We start from the raw sequence: 22,760 nt of genomic DNA, 5'->3' as shown, positions 1-22,760 counted from the left end.
TCCCTGCAGAGTAGCTCAGTGCCGTGGAGCATTCAGAGCCACGATGTCCCTGCGGGAAGACCCTGCGCAGCGCCTGGGAGGACAGAGGAGGGGAGCCTCTGGCAGGACCCCGGGCAGGAGGCGGCTGCTGAGCCCGGGGGTCTCTGCTTCCCATCCCCCCTTGCAGCATGGCTGTTTCAGTCGCTTGGCCCCGGGGACTGGGGCTGTAATCACGGCTGTGCCGTGGCCTCTCTAATCTCTGTCTGTGGGTTTATCCCCAAGGAACTGTCAATATTGCACAGACTGGACTCGCCTGGGGCCAGTGGGACCCCGGGGCTCAGCTGACTGCGGCTGGGGCCCCACGAGAGCTGCCAGCTTGCCTGTGCCGACAGCTGACTGCTCTGGGGTCCCTGCAGCACAGGGCTTCCCTGGTAGGTGGCTGCTAGTCCCTGCAGGTCTGCCCCATCCTTGTCACGCAAGCGTCTGTGTCCAAAGCGGCTTATCTGCATTTGGAAACCCCTAATCTGTTTGCACGTTTGGCTCAGACACCGTCCCCCCACTGCCCCCACAGCCGGAGGGGGCGGCCGCGGGCCTGGGGAAGGAAGGAACAAAGCCACCCCCGTGACCTCCTTTCGGAGCCACAAACAACCCCATTCCCCCAGCGTACAGCCCTCCCACCCAGGTCCTGCTGCAGCACCCGGCCCAGGGAGAAAGCAGGACACCCAGCCCGGCACAAACTGCAGCCCCCCAGAGATGGCCTGGGCAGCAGGAGCGGGGACAGGAGGGACACCAGGTGCCCCCTGCCTTGGCTGCCCCCCAGTACCGCAGGGGTCCGGCCAGCCCAGGCCAGGGACCTTCCCCAGGCTGCAAATCGAGCACAGCACTTGCCAACCACGCTGCCAACTAGAGCATTCACAACAGCAAACCCTGAGATCAGAACGGCAGCCAATTAACCCCGTTACTCAAGGGCCAGGCCCCCCGGCTATACCCGGGGAGCAGGACAGGTTCCAACAGGGATGCAGCAGGACGCGTGGGTGCAGGGAGATAAAAACCCACTTATCTGCAGGAGCACGGGATGGGACGCTGTGTTCCTGACAGCAAACGGTTGTGGCAACCCCAAGGTTTGCATATCGGCAAGAAAATTCCTTGTTCTGGGGTTTTCTACCCCATCCTACAGCTGGCAGAGGGGAGCTGGGAACCACTGGGGAAGGAAAGGGGGGGAGGGGAGTCCCTGGCTGGGCTGAGCCATGTTCTGTGCGAGCCGCCCCCCACGGCACCCCAGGCTGCGCTGCTGAGAGTGGGGTGCATGATCCCATGCAGCTGCCTCAGGGACAGGAATGAGTTTGAATGGGTTTGCTGGCTCCGTACAGAGCCGTGTTTTGGTTCAACGGTGGGTCCTGGTGGGGCTGGTTCCCAGAGCACGGACACGCGACGGCCTCAGAATTTAGCTCAAACCCAAGCAGGGTGCTCCAGGGCACGGGGAGGGCGCAGGAGGCTTCAGGGCCATCTCCAGCGCTTCGCACCAGCCCAGCGCAGCTGGTTCCACGGGGGCTACGGGGGATTTATTGAGCATGACCTGCATGAAAAAATCCCCCTGCTAATCCCGCCCCGACAGAGCAATAATCTCTCCTTCTGAGCCTCATCAGAGCCCAAACCCTGCAAGGAGCCCACCGCTCCCCGGCTTTGCAGAGGGCCGCAGGTGGCAAGTGCCGGGGCGGGGACCCCGCAGGAGCCCTGCGGGCGATGCTGGTGCGCTGCGGGCAGCTCGACGCCCAGCCCGGCCCCTGCCCTCAGCCCCCGCTCCGGCCCGGGGCGGCAGCCCGAGGCCCAGCGGCGGGGCCCGGGGTCCCTCCCCGCAGAGGGCCCGCGCGCAGCGGGTGCCAGCGCCGGCGCGTCCCCGCAAGAGGGCAGGGCAGCCCCACGCGGCAGCCCCGCGCCTGGGCCACCCCGCACCCAGCCCCGACAGAGGGGCGGGGGGAGCCGCCTCCAGCCAGAGCCCACGGACCCCCGCGGCAGAGGCACCGCAGGGGGAGCGGCGCAGGGGGCCCAGTGCGGACCGCCCCCCCCCCCCCCGGGCACGGAGCAGCCTGAGCGGGGCCCCGGCGCGGCCGCCGGCTCCCACGCCGGCAGGCAGCGGGGTTTCCTTTACGCAAGTGGAGGAGCCCCGGCGCTGCTCGGGGCAGACAGAAACCAGCCCGGCGCCGCGCCCCCCGCCACCCTCCCGGGGAAGCGCCCTGCTGCCTCCGATAAGGCGGGGGGGGCCGAGAGCCGCCGGCCCACGCGTGACGGGCAGCGCGCAGGCAGCAGCGGGGCAGGCAGGTTTGCGCCACGCAAACCGCAGCTCTGGCGTCAGGGCCGGCGTTTCACTGACGGAGGCCCCAGTTCCTGCAGCGGGGTCAGGCAGGCGCTGCACGCAGAGAGCTGAACTCACGCCCCGAGACCACATCGCTTCAGAGCCTTTATTTTGGAGAAAGTTAAAGCCTGTAGATACAGCAATAAAATATACAAAAAAATAAAATTTTTTACAGTATTGAACGCTGCCCGGGGCTACAGTGACGGCAGCTGGAGGCAGCTACACGCAAGCACAGGGGCAAATGGCCCTCATCCCCTCTGAGCACCTCCCCACTTCAAAGGGCACTCCTGGCACCAGGGCCAGCCACTGCCACCGCTCCTGCCCACACACAGGACCTGGACCTCACCGCCCTCTCTCCTTTCCCCAGGGGATCCCCCCCCCGCCCTGCCCTCTGGCTCCCTGCCCTCCGGCTGTGATGCCGACAGCACAGCCCACAGCTGGGGGGCTGTGGGGACAGCCCACAGTCTTTACGGGGCAGAAAAGCCAGAGCCTTGCGACAGGTCCACCCTGCGCCACAGCAGCGCCACTGGTACAGATGATCAAGGGTTTGTCTCCACCCAGGGCCAAATCAAGACACATAGGAGACCTGTAAAGCCTGGGACTGGTGCCCAGTAAGATGTTTCTCTACTGATGTTACCCACAGCCTCAGTGCCGACAGCTCCTACAGCCCTGCCCTGAAGCCCTGGGCCCAGTCAAGGACAGTACATAACCCCCTCATGCCACACCACTGCAGGCAGCTGCAGCCCCATTAACATGACGGGCTTCCAGATGTTGGGGGTGGCCGCAAGCAGCTCTCCTGCTGCCTCTCCCCCCCCTTCCTTGCTCATCACTGTCTGCATACCCACTGCATGGAAAGGGCAGGAGGGCTCCCCCCATTTTGGTAAATTCAGAGCCACAACCATCGGCCAGCACAGCTTCCACCTTTCCTCGACCCCCAGAGCAAGGAAACCTGCCCTTTGCAACACCCACACCTCCATCGAGCACTGGCCAACAGCAGATTCCTCTCCCTACGTACATCCTGCTCCCTTCAACTCTTGCCACCTCCTACCTTAACAGCAACAGCCAACCTCCAACAAAAATGCCACGTGAAGCCCCCCGAGAAGCTGCAAACCCACTGCCTGGGACATCACAAGCCATACCCAAGGGAGAAGGGCCAGGCCAAGCCATCCACTGCAGGTCACGCTGGATCCAGCAGCCTCCCATCCTCCCCCCAGGGTCCAACTGGTTTAGCTGCACAGCGAGGGAGGCACAGCCACACTCCTGTCACGAGCCGGGCCATGGGGTGAGCCACGGTCAGGGCAGCCTCTGTGGTTATACCCAGGTCCCAGAACAGACCAGAGCAGTGCATGCTCATAAGCATGCACTGGTGTTGGGACACGTCACTGCCCTGCCCCAGGACAGCCTTTGCACTGCACGGAAGCCAGTGGTTCCAGCAGGAGCCCTGGGACTGCTGGAGCCAGCCGGATCTCTGTGCACGCAGCAGGAAGTTAGTGGCGAGCACAGGCAGCCACCGAAACTCCCTGCTCCCAGCAAAGCCCAGGCTGAGCCCAGCAGAAGCATCGCCCTTGCAAGGTGGGAGCACTTGGGCCCATCCACCTCGCAGCTCTGAGCCGTGTGCTGGTCCTCCTGGCCAAAAGCAGGGCCAACGGTGCGGAGAGGAGAGCCCTCTGCAAGCTCTGGGAGGGCTGCTGGGGCAGCAGCAATGCAGACCCCTGTCACACAGCACGTCAGGTAACCCCTGCGGAGGCCAGGGCCAGCCGATCCCCTCTCAGGCGCCCGGAGGCAAATCCAGGCTCATAAGAGCTTCACTGGCTTTTGGACTCTGGCAGTCAGGAAAGCAGCTTTCAACAGCAGGCAGCACAACTGGGGCTGCAGAAGCGTTTGTAAAAACTGAGGCTGCGATCGGAGGCTAATAGGCACTTGAATGAGCAAAACAATAATAAAAAACTGTTATGGAAGGAAATAGAAAAAGGTTCATCCCCCCCTCCCCCCAAAAAGACGAACGGCACCACCCTGGACAGGGGGGTGTTCATTTGGGTCAAACAAGGAATCGGTGGCAAGGACCCCGGCCCCCAGCTCCTCCCGAGGAAAGGCCCCAAACAACCGTGACCGAGCAGGGCGAGACTGGGGGAGCTCTTTGGAGGCAGGAAGCCCAAGTCCTGGGAGGACCCCACAAGCATCGGTGGAGCACCTCACATCGGTGAAGAAGCACACTCCGGGGTCAGCTCCATGTCGAAGGTCAGCGACTCTGGGGGGAGACACAGCTGGGGGTTACAGGGCCCGTGCGTGGCTACAGCCAGGACCCCCTCAGGTGCCACGTCCCACCAGACTCACCAAACTGCCCTCCTGCATTGGCCTCTGCTCCCTCGCTGCTGTTGCCAAACTGCATGAGCGAGTCCAGGGTGCGCGGGGACATGGGCAGGTCAATGGTGTTGCTGAAGGAGGTGCTGTCCGAGGGAAGAAGGGAAAAAAGCACAGAAACCTCCAGAGTCAGGGCCTGGCCAGAGCTCTCCAACACCCCCTCTCCCTCCCCAACGGGCCCCAGGGCACGGCACAGCTGGTCCCAAGAGCTCTCCAGAGGAAAGGGGCCCCAGGAGGGGAAGAACAGGCCTGCGGTTAGGGCAGTGAGCCGGAGCTTGGCTCAGCCCCCCGGGGTCTGTCCCTGCCCAGGCTGGGAGCCTCAAAGCACCCAGGCAGAGTCCAGGCAGTGGTGGGAAGGAACGCCGCCCCATTCAAGCGAGGCTGAGCACACAAATGCCCCCCCAGCACTCACAGACACACCCCCAGGAACACTCACGGGGTGACACAGATGAACTTGGTCTTCAGATACGGAGCAGCACCTGCAGAGGAGCGAGCAGCCTCGTCATCAGCTGCTGCAGGAAGAACCCTGCTCTCCTCCCCCTCCAGAGCGCAGACCCGCGGACAGCACCCACCCTCCCAGCCCCTGCGCAGCTGCCCGCACCCCACAGGGACCCTGCCGCTAGTCCCACACTGTAGCTACGCCCTCGGGGGACCGGCACAGGATGCTGGGTGGTGACAGCTCTTCCAGCAGTGCTGTCCCTGGAGCCTCCCCATGACACAGGAGCTGCACTGGAGCACAGAAAGTCAACGACTACCTGAGTCAGTAGCTTCAGAGTGCTCCTGGCTCTCAGAGCGGCAGTACTTCCCAAACGCCTCCTCCTTGGGGATGTCTGGGTACAGGTACACCAGGGGGGACACCAGGATGTTGGTCGCATCCATGATTTTGTAGCCCATGATGATCTCCGCAAACGACATGTTGTTCAGCTGCTGCTTGGTGTAGGGCTCCACAGACTGGATCTGGGTCTTCCCTGTACAAGGAGACTTTTGACACAGGGCAAGACACCCGTGTTCCTCAGGCAGAGGCAGGGCCTTCTGCAAACACCCCACGAGCAGCAGGGACAAGATCAGCCTGGGGCCGTGCTCAGCCTCACAAGGCACCCAGCAGACCACAGGGCAGGACAGGGACATGGCAGGTGCTTTCAGTGTCACGGAGAACTGCGCCCCACGGGCAGCACATGCGCAGTGACACCCAGGAGGCAGAGACCAGCAAAGGGCAGCCAGGCCCAAAGGGTTAACCTAAGCAGAGGGCTTGTCAGGACAAGGACAAAGAACAAGTGTCTTATCAGAGGGTTCCAAGCCCCTTCAGAGCCGGGAACGCTGGCTGAGCAAGGCACCGCACCCAGGGCAGTGAGGGGGAGAGCAACATACCGCTGATGTCCTTCTCCACCCATGTGAAGGTGATGCCGCCTTCCTTGCTGCTCTCGCTGAACCGCAGCAGGAAGGTTCCCGGGGGCTTGGTGCTCAGGATGGCTCGCTCCCGCTCCTTGCTGATGAACCCCATGATGTACCTGGGCATCAGGAAGCGAGGAGAACAAGGATGGGCCAGGATACCAGGGCAGCTATTCCAGGACATGAACCCTGCCAGCTCTCTGCACAGCATCAGGCAGCAGCAGGACCTGGCCCAGCCATTGGCAGAGCCACGGACATTAAGGATTCCCAGGTGGGTTTTCACTGTGAACCAGCCAACAGGGCCTGGACAGAAAAGGCATCCCAGGAGAGCCCACCTGCACCTGGACAAGGCACCTCACTCCCTCGGGACAGGACTTATGGAACCCCTCCCAAGGCCCAGCCCAACCAAGGGTCTCTGGACCGACGCTGGCCGAGGCTCACCCTTCGTTCCACAGTGCCAGGATGTACTTTTTCACCAAGTCAATGATGTTGTCCAGCCAGACCCAGAAAGAGAAGCCTTTGCCAGCCATGTTCTCCTGAGGAAGAGGGCAGAGAGGCTGTGAGCATGGCTTGGACGAAGGGAAGAGCCAAGGGAAGGTGCTCAGCAGAAGAGAGAGAGTTATACCTTGCAGAACTTGGCCCAGGTGATCTGACAGCCGGAGTAATTCACACCTGGCCCTGGCAGAGAACAGGAGCATCAACATTTAGATAGAGCTGTTCTGCCAAAGACACCATTTCCAGGGAGCAACCCAAGAATTGTGTTGTTTGGGAGAAAACTGAGCAACTGAAAATTATAGCTCCACTCCCAAACAACATGATCTTGCTCCTATATTGCATTTACAGAGCCACCCTGAGGGACAGCAGGGACAGGCAGGACACCCACACTAGGTTACCTAGAAGTTTTTCTGCCAGCGTTGTCAGCTGCTCAATGCTGAGGCCGCGCTTTGTGGTAGAGGAGAACTGCCAGCTCAGCACCTCTGCTACCTGGTCCCAGGTCCCGATGGGGGGCTTGGTGAAGAAGTTCACGTTCTGCACGAGGGAAAACACAGCCCTGAGCAGGACATGGGACAGAAGCAGGGCCAGGTCCTGCCCCAGCCCTGTTCCCACAGCCACAGCTTCCCTCTCCCTGCCTGCAGCCTGCCTGCTGGGACACTCTGGTCCCAAAACCTGCACTGCTGCTCTGCCAGTTGCCCCCACAGCGCTGGGCCCTACCTTGGGGTTGTTAGTCAGCATGTTGTACCACAGGATGGACGCCCAGGCATTGGGCATTTGGCAGATGTTGGAGATGACCACCACAGGCAGCGAGTGGGTCTGCAACGACAGGATGTGACCACAGGCTGGGAGATCTCCCAGGGCTCCTCTGCACCCAGGCTCATGGCTGCAACAGGCAGTAACCCACAGCTCACCTCCAGGTCGATTTTCAGCCCCTGGTGATACACCTCTGTCTCAAAGGTGATGAGGTGCAGCTCCTCAGTGACTATCAGCGAGGCCTAGGGTGGGGAGGACACAATGAGCACACAGGTGACACCTGCCCTTGGCCTGACACATGGCCACCAGGTCCAACGCTGCTGCCCAGGTCTGGGTGACAGGGCTGGTCTGGCAGCTGCCAACATGCCAGAGGGTGCCCAAAGATACCGCCCCCCCAGGGCAGGGCTCCTGCTTCCCCTCAGGGCTCAGCTGCTCAATGGGGAGCAAGACAAGGAGCAGAGCTGCCGGCAAAGGGCTCTCCTACCCAAGGCCCCCCCCAGCACTTACATCGCAATTGGCTCTGCCTCCGTTACCACACCGTTGCTCCCGCAGGGTCTGCAGAGAGAAGGAACATGTTGAAGCAACACCACGATGGCACGCAGCCTTAACAGGAGCAGCCCAAGAGCTCTTGGTACCTACCAAGTGCTTGAACTCTGCTGAGAGGCTGCCATTGTTTGACTCCTCCATGTTCATGACTTTGGTATTTGTTCCCAGGATGTTAAACTTCCGGGACCTCAAAAGAGGAAAGAGAGTATGGCTGACAGGGCCCTCCCTCTCAGAGTGACCGTGTGGTGGGATGTTTGCTAGGATTAAAAGCAGAAGCAAGAAGGAAAAAAAAAACAAACCCAAAACATTGCACTTACCCCCGAAGTGCTGCAACATCCCCAGAGTCCCTAGAAAAGGGGAGAGAGGCACCCGGTCATGGCCATGGCCTTCCCACCCTGATGCAGACAAGCTGGTGTGTGGGGCTGGCTGCATCACAACATTGAGACCCACAAGGCCCCCAGGCTGTCCCCCTACATGAGAATGAACCCTTGGGACCCAGCACCACCCTGTACCCTCCCCTTCTACCGGGGGTCACGCTGGCCCTGGGTGCAGGGATGGAGCCTGACCTAGCGGCAGCAGGAACAAGTCCCACTCCAGTAACCCCACCCAACGCCACCAGGATCAGAGCACAGGACTCACTTGTCAATGCAGACTTTAATTTTCAGCTGATAGTTCAGCTCTGGAAACTTGACCAACAACCTGCAAAGAGTCAGCAGACACAGTGTAAGCATGAACATCCTGCACACGCGAACAACTCCAGTTCAACACAGCACCTGGCACAGACTGCAGAACAGCTGGACGGACAGCAGTGCTGCGTGCATCCCCCAGCAGGCAGCACCATGGTTCACACCACAGAGTTCACAGGGACGCGGCGTTACCCAGCTCCTCCAGCATCCCTGAGCCTGTCTGCATGCAAGCCTGTGACATGTCAGCCCTGACACCTGTCCCCAGAACCACGGAGGTGCTGATGCTCCCCTGAGCAGGGCTCATTTTGGCTGCTGATTGCCCACAGCAGGCAGACATCTGCTCTGAACAAACACCCTCCACACTGCTCTGTGGCCAGATGCTGCCACACGCCAAGGGGGCAACAGGGGCACAGCTGGGAGATGGTGAAGAAGCTCCAGGCAGAGCCTGGTGTCAGAGCAGCCGCTCTCTGCGGAGGCTGGCAAGGAACACAGGCCAGCTGAGAGGCGGCTGGTCAGGGATACGCTGATGCTTCCTGCCGCCCGCCCCCGCAGCAGGATTTACCAGAACCCCGGCTGCCTCCAGGAACGCGGCAGAGCCCCAGCCAGCAGCCGCCATCCCTGCACTGAGTCACGCAGGCAGCACTCCAGCAGGGCCAGCCTGCTGGTATTCATTCCCTCCCAGCATCCCACAGGCAAGCTGGAGGCTGGATCTGCACCAGCACCTCCTTCGGAGAGAGATCCTGCTTTGCTTTCCCCTGCACAGCTCCTCTCCCCTGCCCATAGTGCAGTGGGCCAGCAACCCACCTGACTTTGGTGGTGAACTGCACACCAGTTTTGATGACCAGGGGCCGGTCAGGGTGCATGGGCATGCAGGGTTGCCTCTCCACAACGAAAGCACTGCAAGGGAAAGGCACAAGAACCACAGTCAAACCTCAGGCCCAGCCCAGATGGCTCACTGCCCACCCATCCACCCACTGCCTGTGACCAGGGGACTGCCCACAGCTCCCTCCCAGCCCTCGGCACCTTTTCATCAGGTTCCTGAACAGCTCCACAATCCGCTCCTCCAGCATGGGCCGGTGTTGGACAATCGGGTCACCCTTGTAGGACACTTTCTGTTGAAGTTCTTCCAACTTCTTGATCTGCTGCCGGGTCTGTAGCTGTGATTCAGCAAGAGAGGTTATCCTAGGGGGACAGGAAGAACCGGTGTTAGCTGTGCTGCTGAGCCCTGCACAGTCCCAGCCTGCGGAGCCCTCCTCTTCCCTCGCTTGTGCGAGAGAGGACGCTCTCCGTACCAAACCAGCAGAGAACAGAACATGTCTACGTCTCCCAGCTCAGTGCGTTTTTCTAGGCCATGCACTACAAAAAGAAACCTGCATGCACCCAAGTTCTGCAGAGACACACCAGGAACAGGAACTCCTCACGGCAGCCTTAAAATCCCATGGGCCTGGGGCTAACCATTCCAGCATTAGTGCCCACTACTGAGGATCAGTCCAACTAGCAGATTACATTTATGCTTGCAGGCATCAGAAGCTGTTTCACAAGGATGTTTCCAGAGGCAAAGAGCTTATTTCCACTGCAGCTGTTTGAATGCCACCTCTCTAGCAAACGATGCAAACCCCAGCCAGCTCCTACCAGTTCTCGAGCCGGTCTAAGCAGATATTTGGTGGGCCGCCAATGCAGGCGATCTGCTGCCGCCTCTTCCAGTCTGCCAGTTCCTCATCTGCCAGCATCTTCTGCACGTACTCCATGGCTGACAACAGTCCAGCCAGCTCACTTACAATACCCTGTCAAAAAAGAAAGCTGAACCTTCAACATCCTCTGACTCCCTCCAAGATCTGCAAGATTCAAATTCACAGACAAGAAAGAAGTCGCCCAGGATTGTGTTTCCAGCACTGCTCTCGGTTCTGGCCATGCAGTAACACCAAACTCATACCCCAGAAAAAGGGCACCACTGCACCTCAGGGGGATCTGGAGGGCCAGCTGCACAACATACCCTTCGCATTTGGTCCAGCGCTGTGAGCATCTGTTCCAGCTGCTGCATTTTCTGCCGGGTCACTGACTGATTGTTTCCATTCAGATCCTGCATGTCTGTGCACAGAGATGAGAAAGTTTCAGCTGCACACATGGACTCCTCCTACCCTCCCAAGCATCACACAAAAAAAGACTTCCACTGCAAAGGCGCAGGCACCCTAGAAAGCTGTCAATAGTTAAGCAGCGATCTTGCACAGCCTCCAAGCACCTTGCTGGCTTTCCTGCATGCACAGCAGCACTATCACCTCCACATGTCACTTCTCTGCTCACGGGCAGAACTCTGGTTCACATCCCCTGAAGGTAGTGTCAGTGGCAGAAACAAAATACAAGGTTTCTCTGCCATGCAAATGCCTGAGCCTAAGCCACTCTTCTTGTTTGGAGAAGAGGCACGGGAGGGCTGGAACACGCCCTCCAGCAAGTTTCCTTGCAGGAACACACTTTGGTTTGCCAGGTGCTAATAAGCTTCCATTACCTCCTTGGCTTTTCAAAGTCTTGTAGTTAAAATCAAAGTCATCCTGGAGATTCTCCACCACTTTCATCTTCTGCTCCAGATCCTGCAAGGCAAGAGATGTAGGTTTATTCAAAGCACTAAATCACTACGGTGGGGAAAGGCGAAGGTGCCTAGGCAGCACACATACCTGCACCCTCTTCCTCACATCCTGCAGATGCTGCTCCAGCATCTGTTGCTTTTCCGTCACTACAGCTGCTGTAGGATGTGTTGCCTGTCCCCCTTGCTGCAGAGGGGACAAGGAGGGCATTAGAACAGGGCCACGACCCAGGGATGCTCCCCTCCCAGCCTGAGGAGGTTTTGCAGGAAGGGTCTTCGCTCCTCACTAACAAAAGCCAGTATGGTTGGCTGCTTGCTTGCAGCAATAGCTCCAGGGCTGCACAGCAAGGTGCATGGTGCAGGGAACACCCCACACAAGAGGGCAGAGGAGAGACGGATGCACCCCACGCAGAGAGCACCCAGGCTTCATCCTGGCGGGAAGCAGCTGCTGGCCGGACAGCAGAAGTTATCAGCCACCGCAGTTGGACCATTGCTCAGCGCAAAGCAGCTATCGTTACAGAAGGAAGCCAGTGGGGAGCTTCGGACTGGAGCTTCCCCACAGCACCGAGTACCCGCACAGTGCTGCCGGGTGGGAGATGAGACGGCGGCCCTGGGACACCCGAGCCACTGACCTGGGCTGCAGTGGCAGCTGTCTGCAGTAGCCGGGACTCTTCCCACAGGCAGCGAGCCACAATGCGCGCTATTTCCATTGGCTTCTCCAAGTATCTGCTCTGTAAAAGGTTCAAACCCCCAAGGTTAGCAGGCACAATGTAACTCCTGGGATCTCCGCATCCTTTAGGGCTGCAGGTTGTGAGCTGTGCCAAGGAAGCCGTTGGACTTCCACAGGCTCCCCCCGTGCCTCCCCCCGCCAAACCAGTGCTTCCCTCCTCACCTGTAGGAACTGCTTGATGCGCCGCAGGTTGTGCTGGTACAAGACGTTGGACTCCTGCAGGAAGCGGCTGTACTGCTGGTCGATCTCCCCCAGCAGGTTGTGGAACACCAGCGTGGCGTGTGACTCCTTGCTGGCAGCGTACGCCCTGCGCAAGGGAGGGCAGTGTCCTGGGTGCCCGGCACAAGGGAAGAGGCAAGGCAGCGCTGCAGGCAGCCCCGCTCATGCCTGCTGTCCCCCATGCAATTTAACACCCCAGCTGTCTTCCTAACCTGCACCAGGGCAAGGGCCAGAGCAGGCCTGACTTCCTTCATGCCAATAAACTGAGACCTCAGCCTGCACCCGCAAGAGCAGAGCAACAGAGAGGTTTTGGACTCTGGCTTAAAGTCTGGCCTTAAGCCAGGCAGACAGAGCACACAAGCACCTCACCAGTCCCACGTGCTCTCTGGATGGGATCCAGGAACTGGTGCTTTGTGTCAACCTCGTTTACAACAGGGGCCAATGTAAGTCACCCTGGACCGGGATACCTCCGCTTTGGAGCTTCCCCTTCTCCTGGTCCAGGGTCTGACACCGTGCACACGGAGTCCTGCTCCCCTTTGCGCCACACAAGCCTTGGGAAGGAAGACCAGTCCTGCCACATCAACAGCCTAGGGAAAGCGGCAGAGCTCCTCCAGACCACCTCTGCGCCTGCTGCCACCTGAGGATGGGTGTCCCGAGCAAAGTCCCCGTACTGATGTTTTGCAAGGCCTTACCAGTCCTGGCTCTCAATCCATGGGGCCAGGAACTGACGGAGCTCCATGGGAAAGCTGTCGCTGTAGAGCTGGTGGAGCTGCTCCAGGTACCGCGTGTCGAGCTGCTGCAACTGGTTCCACTGTGCCATCCTGGCCAGCTCCGGAGACCTGGCGGGATGGGCACAAGTGCTGCTCAGAGCTGGCACCCGGGAGCCTCCAGGCTCCCTCCTACCAGCCGTTTGGCAGGACCCAGCCACGACCGCTGTTCCTTTGGGGAGTGCTGATGGGGCCAGAACCGGAGACAGCCAGGGCACAGCGAGCCTGGGGCATGCAGCCCTGGGAGGGGGCTGGCACGGGCAAGGGCCCGACAGTGCCCGTCCCTCCAAGGGCAGCACAGGGCCAGGGCAGCTGCTGAGCTCCAACGCACGCCAAGGGACAAGCCCACGCCCCGTGTCCCTGTGGAGCCGCCCACATGTCCAGGAGCTGGTTCCTCTTCAGCAAAGCCCTCCCTGAGCCGGCAGCCACGGGACCAGTTCGAGAAGCCCTGGGACCAGCACCGGTTTGTGCCTCCAGGCTGGGCTCCGGCAAGACGAGAGCAGCTGCCAGCTCCAGCTGGCAGGGCAGGCACCGCTGCTGTCACCCACGGGTGGGCCTGGGTCAAGGGAAGGCAGAACCGCAGACCAAAAACTGCATCATTAGTGCAGGAATAATGACACACACACCTGGGGGAGGCAGAGAAGGAACCAGCCTGGCTGCGAGGGGAAAAGCCCTTCTCACAACTGCCGACATTTGCGCCCTGGCACTCGGCCCCGGAGCCGTCGGCAGAGCAGGACGTGGCAACACAGCCTCACCTGCCTGCAGGGTGAGTGGCAAAGCAGCCTGAGCACCAAGAAGCGAGGGCCCGGCAGCACCGCTCCAACCCGAAAGCACAACTTGAAATCCAGCCGAAGGCAAGGGCAGAAGGCAGCTTTGGCCCCAGCCCAGCCTGCCCCTGCCCTGCCCAGGCGTGCTTCCCAAGAAGAGTAGTGGCAGAGAGGTTTTGTTCCAGCCACCCCAGCTGTGAAGCTGAATAAAGCCCAGATTCTGACTCATTCTCTTTTCACCACACGTCGTGAAATTAATGTGAAACGTCTGAGATCAGAAGAGCAGAGCTTGCACTGGCACCGGCAGCCAGTGGCCATTTGCACCAGAATACAGGAGCACAGCAGGCAGGCCCTGGCTGCTGAGCTGAGCCTCACCCTCTCCCACCCCTGTGGAGGATCTCACAGCCCACAGACCCTGAGGGCTCGGGGAAGCACAATCCCACAGGGCTGGGCACAGCCCCAAGCAGGTCGGGCCAAACACAGTCATTCCTACAAACCCAGACAGGTAGGAAGCCTCGCTTCACGCTGCTCCTCACACCGCAGGGTCAGATCAGAGTTAAGAGTTAACGTCACAGGCAGCTCCTAATGACATCAAACACCTCAGACCTGCGCTGAGCTGCGCAGGAGCTCCCTGAGCACACGGAATGCAGCTCCAGGCTCAGCTTCAGGACTTGAGCTTCTATCTGTCTGGCTTCAGTCTGGTGAGCACCGGGCTTCCCCAAACGAGAGCACACTTCCCAAGTGCCTGCCTTCAGCAAAGCTCTCTCCTAGAGAGAGGCACCTTTTCCCAAAGCTTTCCCACCTTCTTTCTGCAGGGGAGGGAGGTGTCTTGGGCATGTAGGTCACTAGTGACAGGTACAAGGCTTTAATCTGGTGCAGCTGCCTTCCAAGCACCCCCTGGCCAGGCAGCGCGCATGCCTGCCTCTGCTCCGGGAGGCAGAGAAGGACCTGCAAGGCTTACAGTAAGTGCAGAAGGCAGCGACTGCCAGGAAACAACAGAAACAAGGAAGGAGCAATTTTCGAGTTAGAGACTTGTGTATTGATGAAAATCAAACTAACGCTAATGAGGGGACAGCAAGCTGCGCTCAGGAAGCGAAGGCAAGAGCTCTGCTTGACACCAGCAGAAAGTCACTTCCCTGCAAAAACCTGTTTGCTTTTCCCAAAGGTCACTGCAGTGAGCAACGCGCCAGCTGAGGTTTAGGGACGGCCCGGCAGCCGGCACACCAGCAGCCGTCACAGGCGGTGCTGCAGGAGCAGGCGAGGGGGCTGGCACCAGCCCCAAGACCCAGGCTGGCCCTGGGCTTAGATCGGGGCACCGTGCTCCATCCCATGGCAGTACTGGCACAGGAGCCTGCTGCAGCTTCTGCAGTAGCAAACCATTGCGGCGGGGCAGCCCCGAGGAGCTGGCACAAAGGAAACCACAGCAAATGCACCAGGAGGTGTGAAGGTCTGGGAATGGGCTGGCAGCAGGAGGGGTGCCGGAAGGCACAGAGCAGCGCCCCGCAAGCGGAGCTTTGCACAGCAAGGAGGCAGATGGGAGGAAGGCTGCACCACCCCTCGAGGCAGGATTTATTCCCCTCCAGCAAACCAGGCTGCTCTGCCCTGGGCCCCCACATGGGCTGGAAGCAGGCAAAGACAAAACAACCAGACCCAGGCCCACAGCGAGAACAGCTGCTCCTCACAGGAGCCAGGCAGGCTTCCATTAGGCAAGACAGAAATTTATGAAGCCTTAATGGCAAATAAGATTTCCCTGGGCACACAGCAGCATCAGGAGTTTTAAACCTTGCCTGGGAGCTTGTGCAGATTTCCAGCAGCCCAAGAGGGGTCCACGGGCACCCTGCCACCACCTGCAGCTGCCCACCCACAGCTCCCATGCCCTGGGTCCCCACACATCCAGGAGGGGCTGCACAGCACGGAGAGCTGGGTTTCCCCAGCAGCTTCTCCAAGACGGGCCCATGTATCCGATCACTGCCACACGATGCTTTCAGCATCGCTCTAGGTCATGCTCTTCTGATCTTTGCTGCATGTGACACTTTCCTCATTCCTCTGGATGCTTTTTGTAAGAAGCGAGAAACGGGTTATGTCCTGTTGTGGACTGAGACACGGGGGTGAGACAGACCCTGGTACCTGACATGGAGTTAAAGATGTTTTTAGAACTTCACAGCATTGAATCGCCCCGGAGACAGGAGCAACATCCACAGGACATTAACCTTGAACAACAACCCTCTAGTGCAATCCACAGAGAAGACCACGTGAACCAAGCCTGTTTTCAGTGGAGTAATAAGCGAAAGGGAGGAGGAGAGACACTGGCCCTGTGCAGGAGCCTGTAAACAACAGACGCTCCTTCAGCCTTGGCGTAAGACCTGGCTTGATATGACAGGGCCATTGCGACCCCAGAGCTTTTGCTTTCTGCAGCTGTAAGCCAAGAAAGGCTGGGCCGTTAGCCACAGTTCAGGGCTGGTACTGGGCATTGCATCAAAGCCCCCATTTTGCGGTGGATTCAGCTCTTTGCTGGCCGTTTGTCTGGCTGCAGCAGCACAGGGAGCACTCCTTCCATGCAGGCAGCTGTGGTGCATCCACTCGGTACCGGAGGCTGTTACTACTACAGCATGAACTGTGTGGTGCTTCTGGGGGGAAAATCCCCAACAAATACATGGGCCAGGCAACAGCTGAAAACCTACAAGCCACCAGAGTCCCCTGCCTGCTGGTGAGCTCAGCCACCTCATTTCCTATTGCACCACCATGGCGGCACCCTCACGCGTGGCGGGTGCTTCACCAGCCTGTCCAGAAACAGCAGCTGCTGCCCCGACCCATCTTCTGCCAGAGCAGCGTCCCCAGCCCTGAGCTGGGAGCCGAGGACAGGCGCTGCTGGGCCGCTGCTGCAGTATTACCATCGCATGGGAGCCAGCTTCCCGGGCAGCTTCCATAGCGCCCGGCACGGAGCAGCTTGCGGATGGACTTTCCCCTATCGGGGTGCAGCAGCTGAACCAGACGCCACTTCGCTGAACCCTTGATCCAAGCAAATCTTCCATAAGAAAGTCACAACCTGGGTATTTCAGGGCAGTACTGGAGCCCAAGTCCGCAGAGCACCGAAAGGCCAAAGGCAAAGCCTCCAGGCTGCTGCACGGCAGCAGCATTTGGACAGGAATCAGCCACTTCTCACTGCCACAAATAGCTGCAGGCCGAGCCACCGCGGCAGCCCGGCTGCCACTCAAGCGCGAGATGCTCCCCAGCGCAGCGCATGCTCCGCGGCTGCAGGAAGCCGGCACCCCGCCAGGGCCCCAGGGCTGCACGCCATCAGACAGATCCCTGAAAAACAGAACTAGCACGCAGCGAACCACGAGCTGCTCTGCCTCTTCCCACCGCAGGCATCTCCTCGCAAGGACAGCGGCTGAGGAAGCAAAGGAAGTCACTGCAAACCACACGCACAAGTACAGAAGAACCATGTCAGGCTCGCCCTGCACGGGAGCGGAGCAGCAGCCTGCAGGGATAGCCGCTGCCTGCTAGCTGTGCCTGCAGCGAGCCCAGGGCAGGACACGGTCTCCACTCGCCACCCCCTGCAGCTCTGCTGCATCCAGTTCTCACCTCGAGGGATCTCTCAGCAGAAGCAGCAGATCACGCTCAGTTTTTACAGCCCCCAGCTCAACTGGAGCCTGACGTGACAAACCCTCCATGCGCCGCTGCAAGAGCAGCGGGCAGGGAAAAGCCCCGAGACATGCTTTGCTAGAACATGGGCTCAGGCCAACAGAGACAGCTCCGCTGCAGCGGGTGACAGGAGAGCACGCAGCCCCGGGGAGGGGCCCTGTGACGGAGGCCGCCCAGCCCATCATCAAGTTGGGAGAGGATGTGGGAAAGCAGGACAGACTGGGAGCAGGAAGCGGTCAGGAAGCAGCGGAAAGCCTCCTCTCCCTCCCGAAGGGCTGAGAGGAGACTTTGCCTCCTTTGGCGCAGCACTAAGCTCCAGCTCCCCCCAGCATCAACAGAAAGCAGCCAGGCAGCCTGAACCACTGACGGCCCCAGAGGGAAAGGGTCCCTGTGACACTCCTTACTGTCAAAGCCACCAGCATTAGGGAAGCTCTGATCTCATCAGCCCTGAAACCCCGCGCAGGAGCCTCTCCCCAGCCAGCCCCGCTGCTGGGAAGCCTCCCTTGACAGGGTTTAAAGATCTGAGGGTTGAACCTTTCCGATTCCGCTGGGCTTGCCCATCTCTGCGGTTAGCCTCTCCTCCCGTCTCTGGAACAGAGCCAGGGAGCAACCGATGCGGCCGGGGCCAAGCACAGCATGATGCAAGCCCAGGAGTAAACATGCTGCCCAGAGCTCAGAGCAAAGCTGCTAAAAGTAGCTCGAGAGCTAAAGTTCACCTTTCTTTAGCTCCCCTGCAAGGGCAGAGCACCAGAGACGGGCCTGAGCGTTACTGGCAGCTCGGGACAGCTTTGCACACTCCAACAGCCTTATTTGAAACAGGGCTTCTGCCGTGGAAGCAATCCCACAACTGCCTTCCGTCTGCTTTCTTGTTTGTGTGATGCACCTGAGAACACCCCTCACCTGTGGCCCCACAAGAAGCAATGACTCCCAGGGCAATGTGTACAGGGGGAATCACTGGAGCAGCCCTTGAAAGGACTGTGGCACTCCCTGTCCCCTGCAGTGCCATGGGCAGAATGAAGCTCAGTTACCGGTAGTGTTGCATAGGTCACATTAACAGAGTTATCACCAGCAGGAGCATCACACAATCATGACAGATGCCATCAACAACGCTTCATGGGAGCCCCGGCTTTCCAACAAACAGCACTGCATGGTTGCTTTGACACCAGGCGCCTCGCTGCCCCTGCTTTCATACAACCATCATCAGGCTGATGAAAAACTGTTCTACAACGAAGCAGCTAATTGCTCCAGGCGAACACAAGAGCAAGTTTTGAAAAGGCTATTAGGAGAACTTGGCTCTGCTCCTCTGGAGCAAAGCCAGCCCTGGAGGGGGAAAAACGGAGCAGCTACACAGATTTGCGAAAGGAGAAGAGGGTGACAGCGCAGGGCAGAGGGAGGCTCTGGGTGACCTCGCAGCCACTGTGCTGAGTTCCCTGATCAACCCACACACCACAGCTGGCTGTTCCTCATCGCAGCTCTCCAGGGTCCATCCTAACACATAACTCCTGCTGCAGGAGCTGAATAACACAGTCACCACGCGCTCAGGGCAGAGGATGCCCAGCCACACACCCCTCCTGTCCTCTGCCACCACTGCTCCAGCAGCTCTGAAGATCCATGGGAAACAGCAGAAGAGGCTGCACCGGGAGTGACAGTGATAGCAATCGCCTTCAGGGTGGAAATGGGGGTCAACTGCCCCGGTGTGCACACACAGGCAGGGCCAGCGCCCTGCAGATGCAGAAGGGACCTTCTCAAGAGCCAGCCCAGGGCAGCCCACCCTCCCCACCTGGGACACCACCCCTGCTCCTGCCGCGCTCCAACAGACACACACAGGCGTGCACACGCAGGAACAAGAGTCATGCACACCCTGGGACAGCGCTGGGCTGAGTGGCAGGAAGGTGACGGGGCAGAGCGCAGGCTGGCAGCGGGCAGGAGTAGTGGGCACAGCTGTCGGCCCCCACAGAGCACTCGGGCATCTCAGCCACATGGCTCAAATCTTCACCTGAGATGCAGGACCCGATAGCTCTGCTCCACACCCACTCCTTGGCCACTCTGCATCGCACCTACTGCCTGCAGGGACAGTTATCGAACCAAAGCCTGGTCCAGGCAGAAGATCCCAAGCAAGACACTGCCGAGCAGTTCTATTCAAGGGATGGGTAAAGCTGCAGCCCTGAGCTCACAGCTCTACTAGAGACATCAATCAGGTCTTCAAGCCTTGGTCTGCCCAGGTGCAGGACCCTCAGCCAGGCTTTCAGTCTTGGTTATGAGTCATTTCATCAGCATGAAAATCCCACCACTGGGACAGGCTGCATCAACATCTGTCCTAAAGCCTTGCTCAGGCGATCTCGAGTTTGTGGCCCAAGTGCCATCCTACAGTTAAACGCGCAAAGCGCGCGGACTGAGTGACAGCCCACCATCCTGCCTCAATGCAACCAGACCAGGCAGGAGCTCCTCTAGCCCTGCCAGTCCGGACGTTTTTCCCTCTCTGAGAAGCCTATTTAGGCTTTGAACCTTTTGTTGGAGTTTGCATGGCATAAGCACGCTTCACCAACAGACCCAGCTCTGCAAGGGTGCCTGGGGAGCGGGGACGCAGCGTGCAGTGCACGACGATGCCAGTGCCTCAGAGTCTCACCAGCTTCTGGGAGCTGCCCCTGCCCAGCAAGGACTTGCTCGGCACCTGCTGGGAACTGTGGGAAGGAAAGAAATCCCATTTGCTGTAAGACCAGAGGATTAGGTTAATTGGTACCTCCCTAATTACGACTCCCTGGGAACACAGGGTGCTGCCCCCACCTGCTGTCAGGCGCCCCGCTCACAGCGGCACCGGCCTCGGCCCCACCGTGGGACCCGCCGCAGCGGGAGGGAGCTGCCGCCTCCCAGCAAAAGTGAAACCGCCGGGTGTCCGCGGCGCCGGCCCCGACGGCAGGGACAGGCCCCGAACCGACGGGGGAGGCTCCCGGGGAAAGACCCCCTGCGAGCGGCTGGGGCTGCGCCCCCCGCCCCCGGCCCCGCAGACACCCGACAAGCCCGGGGCGCTGCGGGAGCAGCCCCCCCGGGCGCGGGCCGAGGTGCCGCGGGGACAGCAGCCGTGCCCGCCCCGTCCCCGGGCCGCTCGACCGCCCCCACGACGGCTCGGGCCCACCGAGGTGGGCAGCCCCGGCCCCGCGGCAGCGCACAGCCCGAAGCCGGCGGCACCAGCCCCACGCCCCGGGGCCGCAGGACGGCCAGCGGCAGGCCCCGGCACCGCCGGCCCTTGGCGGCCAGCGGCCCAACAGCCCCAACGGGACACCGGCACCGCGGCCGCTGGCACCCAGCCCCGGGCCTGCGCAGCCGGGGCCCTGACACCCGGCTCCCCGGTGCCGGCCAGCCCCCGCGTCCAGCACCAACGGGCCCGGGCACCCGGCGGCCCTGGCCGCGCCCCCCGGCACCTGGTCCCGGAACCGACAGCCCCGGGCCCCCCCGCGCTCACCGGCGGTCCCGGACGGGGCGGGGCGGGGCGGCAGCTCCCGGTGCCGGCGACGATCGCGTCCGGACCCTGCCCGAGTGACGAGAAACCTGCTGCCCGCCCGGCCCCGCCCCGCCCCGCCGCGTCACGCCGAGCCCAGCCAACGGCGGCGCGGCGCTCCCGCTGCCCCGCGAGGGACGGGCCCTGACGGCCAATCAGCGCGGCCGCCCCGCAGCTCGTCACGGCTCGCGGCGGCGCGGGGGGGCTGCCCCGTGCCGGCTGTTCCCGGACGGCGCCGCCTCCCGCCGCGGGGCGGCGCTGGGGAGGGGGCGGTGCAGGGCGGCGCGGCGGGGGGGGCGGCGGCTGCCGGGAACGGCCGTGCGGGAAACCCGGCTGAGTTCCGGGCAGCGCCCTGACGTCAGCGCGCGGCCCGCGGCCGCCGCCACCGCCTCTTAAAGGGGCAGCGCCGGCCCGGGCGGGCCCTGCGCTCCGCGCCGGGGCCCGCCAGCGACCCCGCCTGGGGCAACGCGTACCGGCCCCGCCTGGGGCCGCAGGCCCCGGCCCGCGCGGGGCGGTCTCCCCCGCCCTCTGGCCACCCCTCGCGCGTCCCCGCGGCGCGGCCGGCGCCATGAAGAGGCCGCACGCTGGTGGTTTAGAAAAGAGACTTTATTAGTTGCGCTGCTCGCCGGGACGCAGCCGCGGGAACGGCCGGGGGCTCGTCCGGGCTCCCGCCGCCCCGGCCCCGCGCTGCGCTGCGCCCGTCCGGGCCCGGGGAGCTTCGTGCCCTCGGCGCCGGCTGCCGCGCCCCCGCTGCTCCGTGGGAAGACACACCCACGTGAGAGCCGCCCGTGGGCCCGCCAGAGGCTGTGCGCGGGGCAGGTGGCCCGCGGGCTGCGGGCCCGCGCGGGGCCGGGAACCGCCGAGCTGCCTGCCCCGCGGGCAGGAGGGCTGGCGGGGCCCGACCGGGAGCCTCGGGGCCGGCGGTGCCGCGGGGCTGCCTGCAGCCGCCCCCCCGCCTGCCGCTGGCCGGCACACGGGACGGGCAGGGGCGCACCTTCTCCGGGGACGGCGGCTGCGGCAGCGGGGCCCTGGGGAGGCACCTCCGGGGGCCCGGCAGGGCGGGCAGCGGGGCCCTGGGGCCGCGGGCAGGCTGGGTGCACTAGACAGTAAGAAGGAAAATGCTTCTTGGAGGAAAAGCAAGTTTATATACTCGGTTATGTCAGCAACAGCAGCCCTCCCCGCTGCGGGGGAGCGGGCTGGGGAGGAAAGCGACTGCGCTCACGGGAAGGGCTGGGCCCCGCGAGCAGGCGGGGATGACCACCACCAGGTCCCTGCCTCGCCTGCCCGCCGGGATCAGCCTCCCCGGGCGCATCCGCGGCTCCCCAGGCGAAGCAGCCGAGGCGCGCCGCCTCCTGCCTCGCTGCCCGCTCCGGCAGGGCCGGGTCGTGCTGCGGCGGTGGCTGCCTACATGAGAGCCGGAGCGCGGCAGCCCAGGCCGAGCCGGGGCAGTGCCCGCAAGCCGCGGTGTGCTACCCCAGCGCTGCCCTGCTGCAGGGGACAGAGCAAAGCTGCAGAAAGCGGGAAACGGGGAGGAAAGCGCAGGACGGGGGCACCAGCCTGAGCCGTGCCGGGACCCCTGGAGGAAGCAGATGCTCAGAAGTACTCAAGGTCCGGTGCTGGACCGGTGTCAAGGCCGCTCTCTAACAGTCAAGAGCCCCACATGGCATCAGCACATCCCATATCCCATCTGGAAACAACTTGCAGCCGCTGGTGGCTGCTCCAACACTGCTGCCTGCACGTCCCCTCTCCCTGGGCAGCTGCCGCCACCCCTGCAGGTGGAGGGACCAGATCCAGCACCCCCCCTCCGCGGTGCTCCCTGCCTCGGCAAGGACTTGCCCATGGCCACTGGGCCTCTGGCCCTGGGTTTGTAACCCAGGCAGGGGAGCGTGTGGCCACGTGTGACCTGCGCTGCTCGTGCCGCGGCCCCAGGGCTGTCGCAGCGACGGCCCCAGCGCAGCGGGGAGGAGCAGCGGGCCCCACTGTGTGATGCCACGTG

The 22,760-nt window shown here is 61.8% G+C and overlaps 1 protein-coding gene across 1 annotated transcript; it reads right to left on the bottom strand.

The window, feature by feature from the left end:
* Positions 1 to 2,715: 2,715 nt before the first annotated feature.
* Positions 2,716 to 20,763, bottom strand: STAT3 (signal transducer and activator of transcription 3). The gene is made up of 24 exons (XM_059830551.1): positions 20,729 to 20,763; positions 12,782 to 12,928; positions 12,033 to 12,177; positions 11,773 to 11,871; positions 11,232 to 11,327; positions 11,066 to 11,147; positions 10,556 to 10,650; positions 10,195 to 10,346; positions 9,586 to 9,744; positions 9,367 to 9,459; positions 8,516 to 8,575; positions 8,194 to 8,223; positions 7,970 to 8,063; positions 7,838 to 7,885; positions 7,489 to 7,572; positions 7,295 to 7,393; positions 6,976 to 7,111; positions 6,708 to 6,760; positions 6,524 to 6,618; positions 6,062 to 6,201; positions 5,449 to 5,661; positions 5,130 to 5,172; positions 4,667 to 4,779; positions 2,716 to 4,580 (listed from the first exon to the last, which is right to left on the bottom strand). Exons 2-24 carry the CDS (start codon positions 12,907 to 12,909, stop codon positions 4,525 to 4,527), a joined length of 2,313 nt encoding a protein of 770 aa, XP_059686534.1. The 5' UTR covers positions 12,910 to 12,928; positions 20,729 to 20,763; the 3' UTR covers positions 2,716 to 4,524.
* Between the last annotated feature and the right edge of the window lie 1,997 nt (positions 20,764 to 22,760).

Source organism: Gavia stellata, chromosome 28 (genome assembly GCF_030936135.1).
Source record: "Gavia stellata isolate bGavSte3 chromosome 28, bGavSte3.hap2, whole genome shotgun sequence".
Taxonomy (NCBI): Eukaryota; Metazoa; Chordata; class Aves; order Gaviiformes; family Gaviidae; genus Gavia; species Gavia stellata.
The sequence above is the reverse complement of the archived record's forward strand: the minus strand, read 5'-3'. Positions and strand labels throughout refer to the sequence as shown.

Coding starts and splice junctions, on each gene's coding strand:
- STAT3 (XM_059830551.1), bottom strand. CDS start 12,909: ATGGCACAGTGGAACCAGTTGCAGCAGCTCGACACGCGGTACCTGGAG. Junction 7,886..7,969: donor CAGCAGAGTTCAAGCACTTG/GTAGGTACCAAG, acceptor TTCTCTCTGCAG/ACCCTGCGGGAGCAACGGTG. Junction 6,761..6,975: donor GCTGGCAGAAAAACTTCTAG/GTAACCTAGTGT, acceptor GTTCTCTGCCAG/GGCCAGGTGTGAATTACTCC.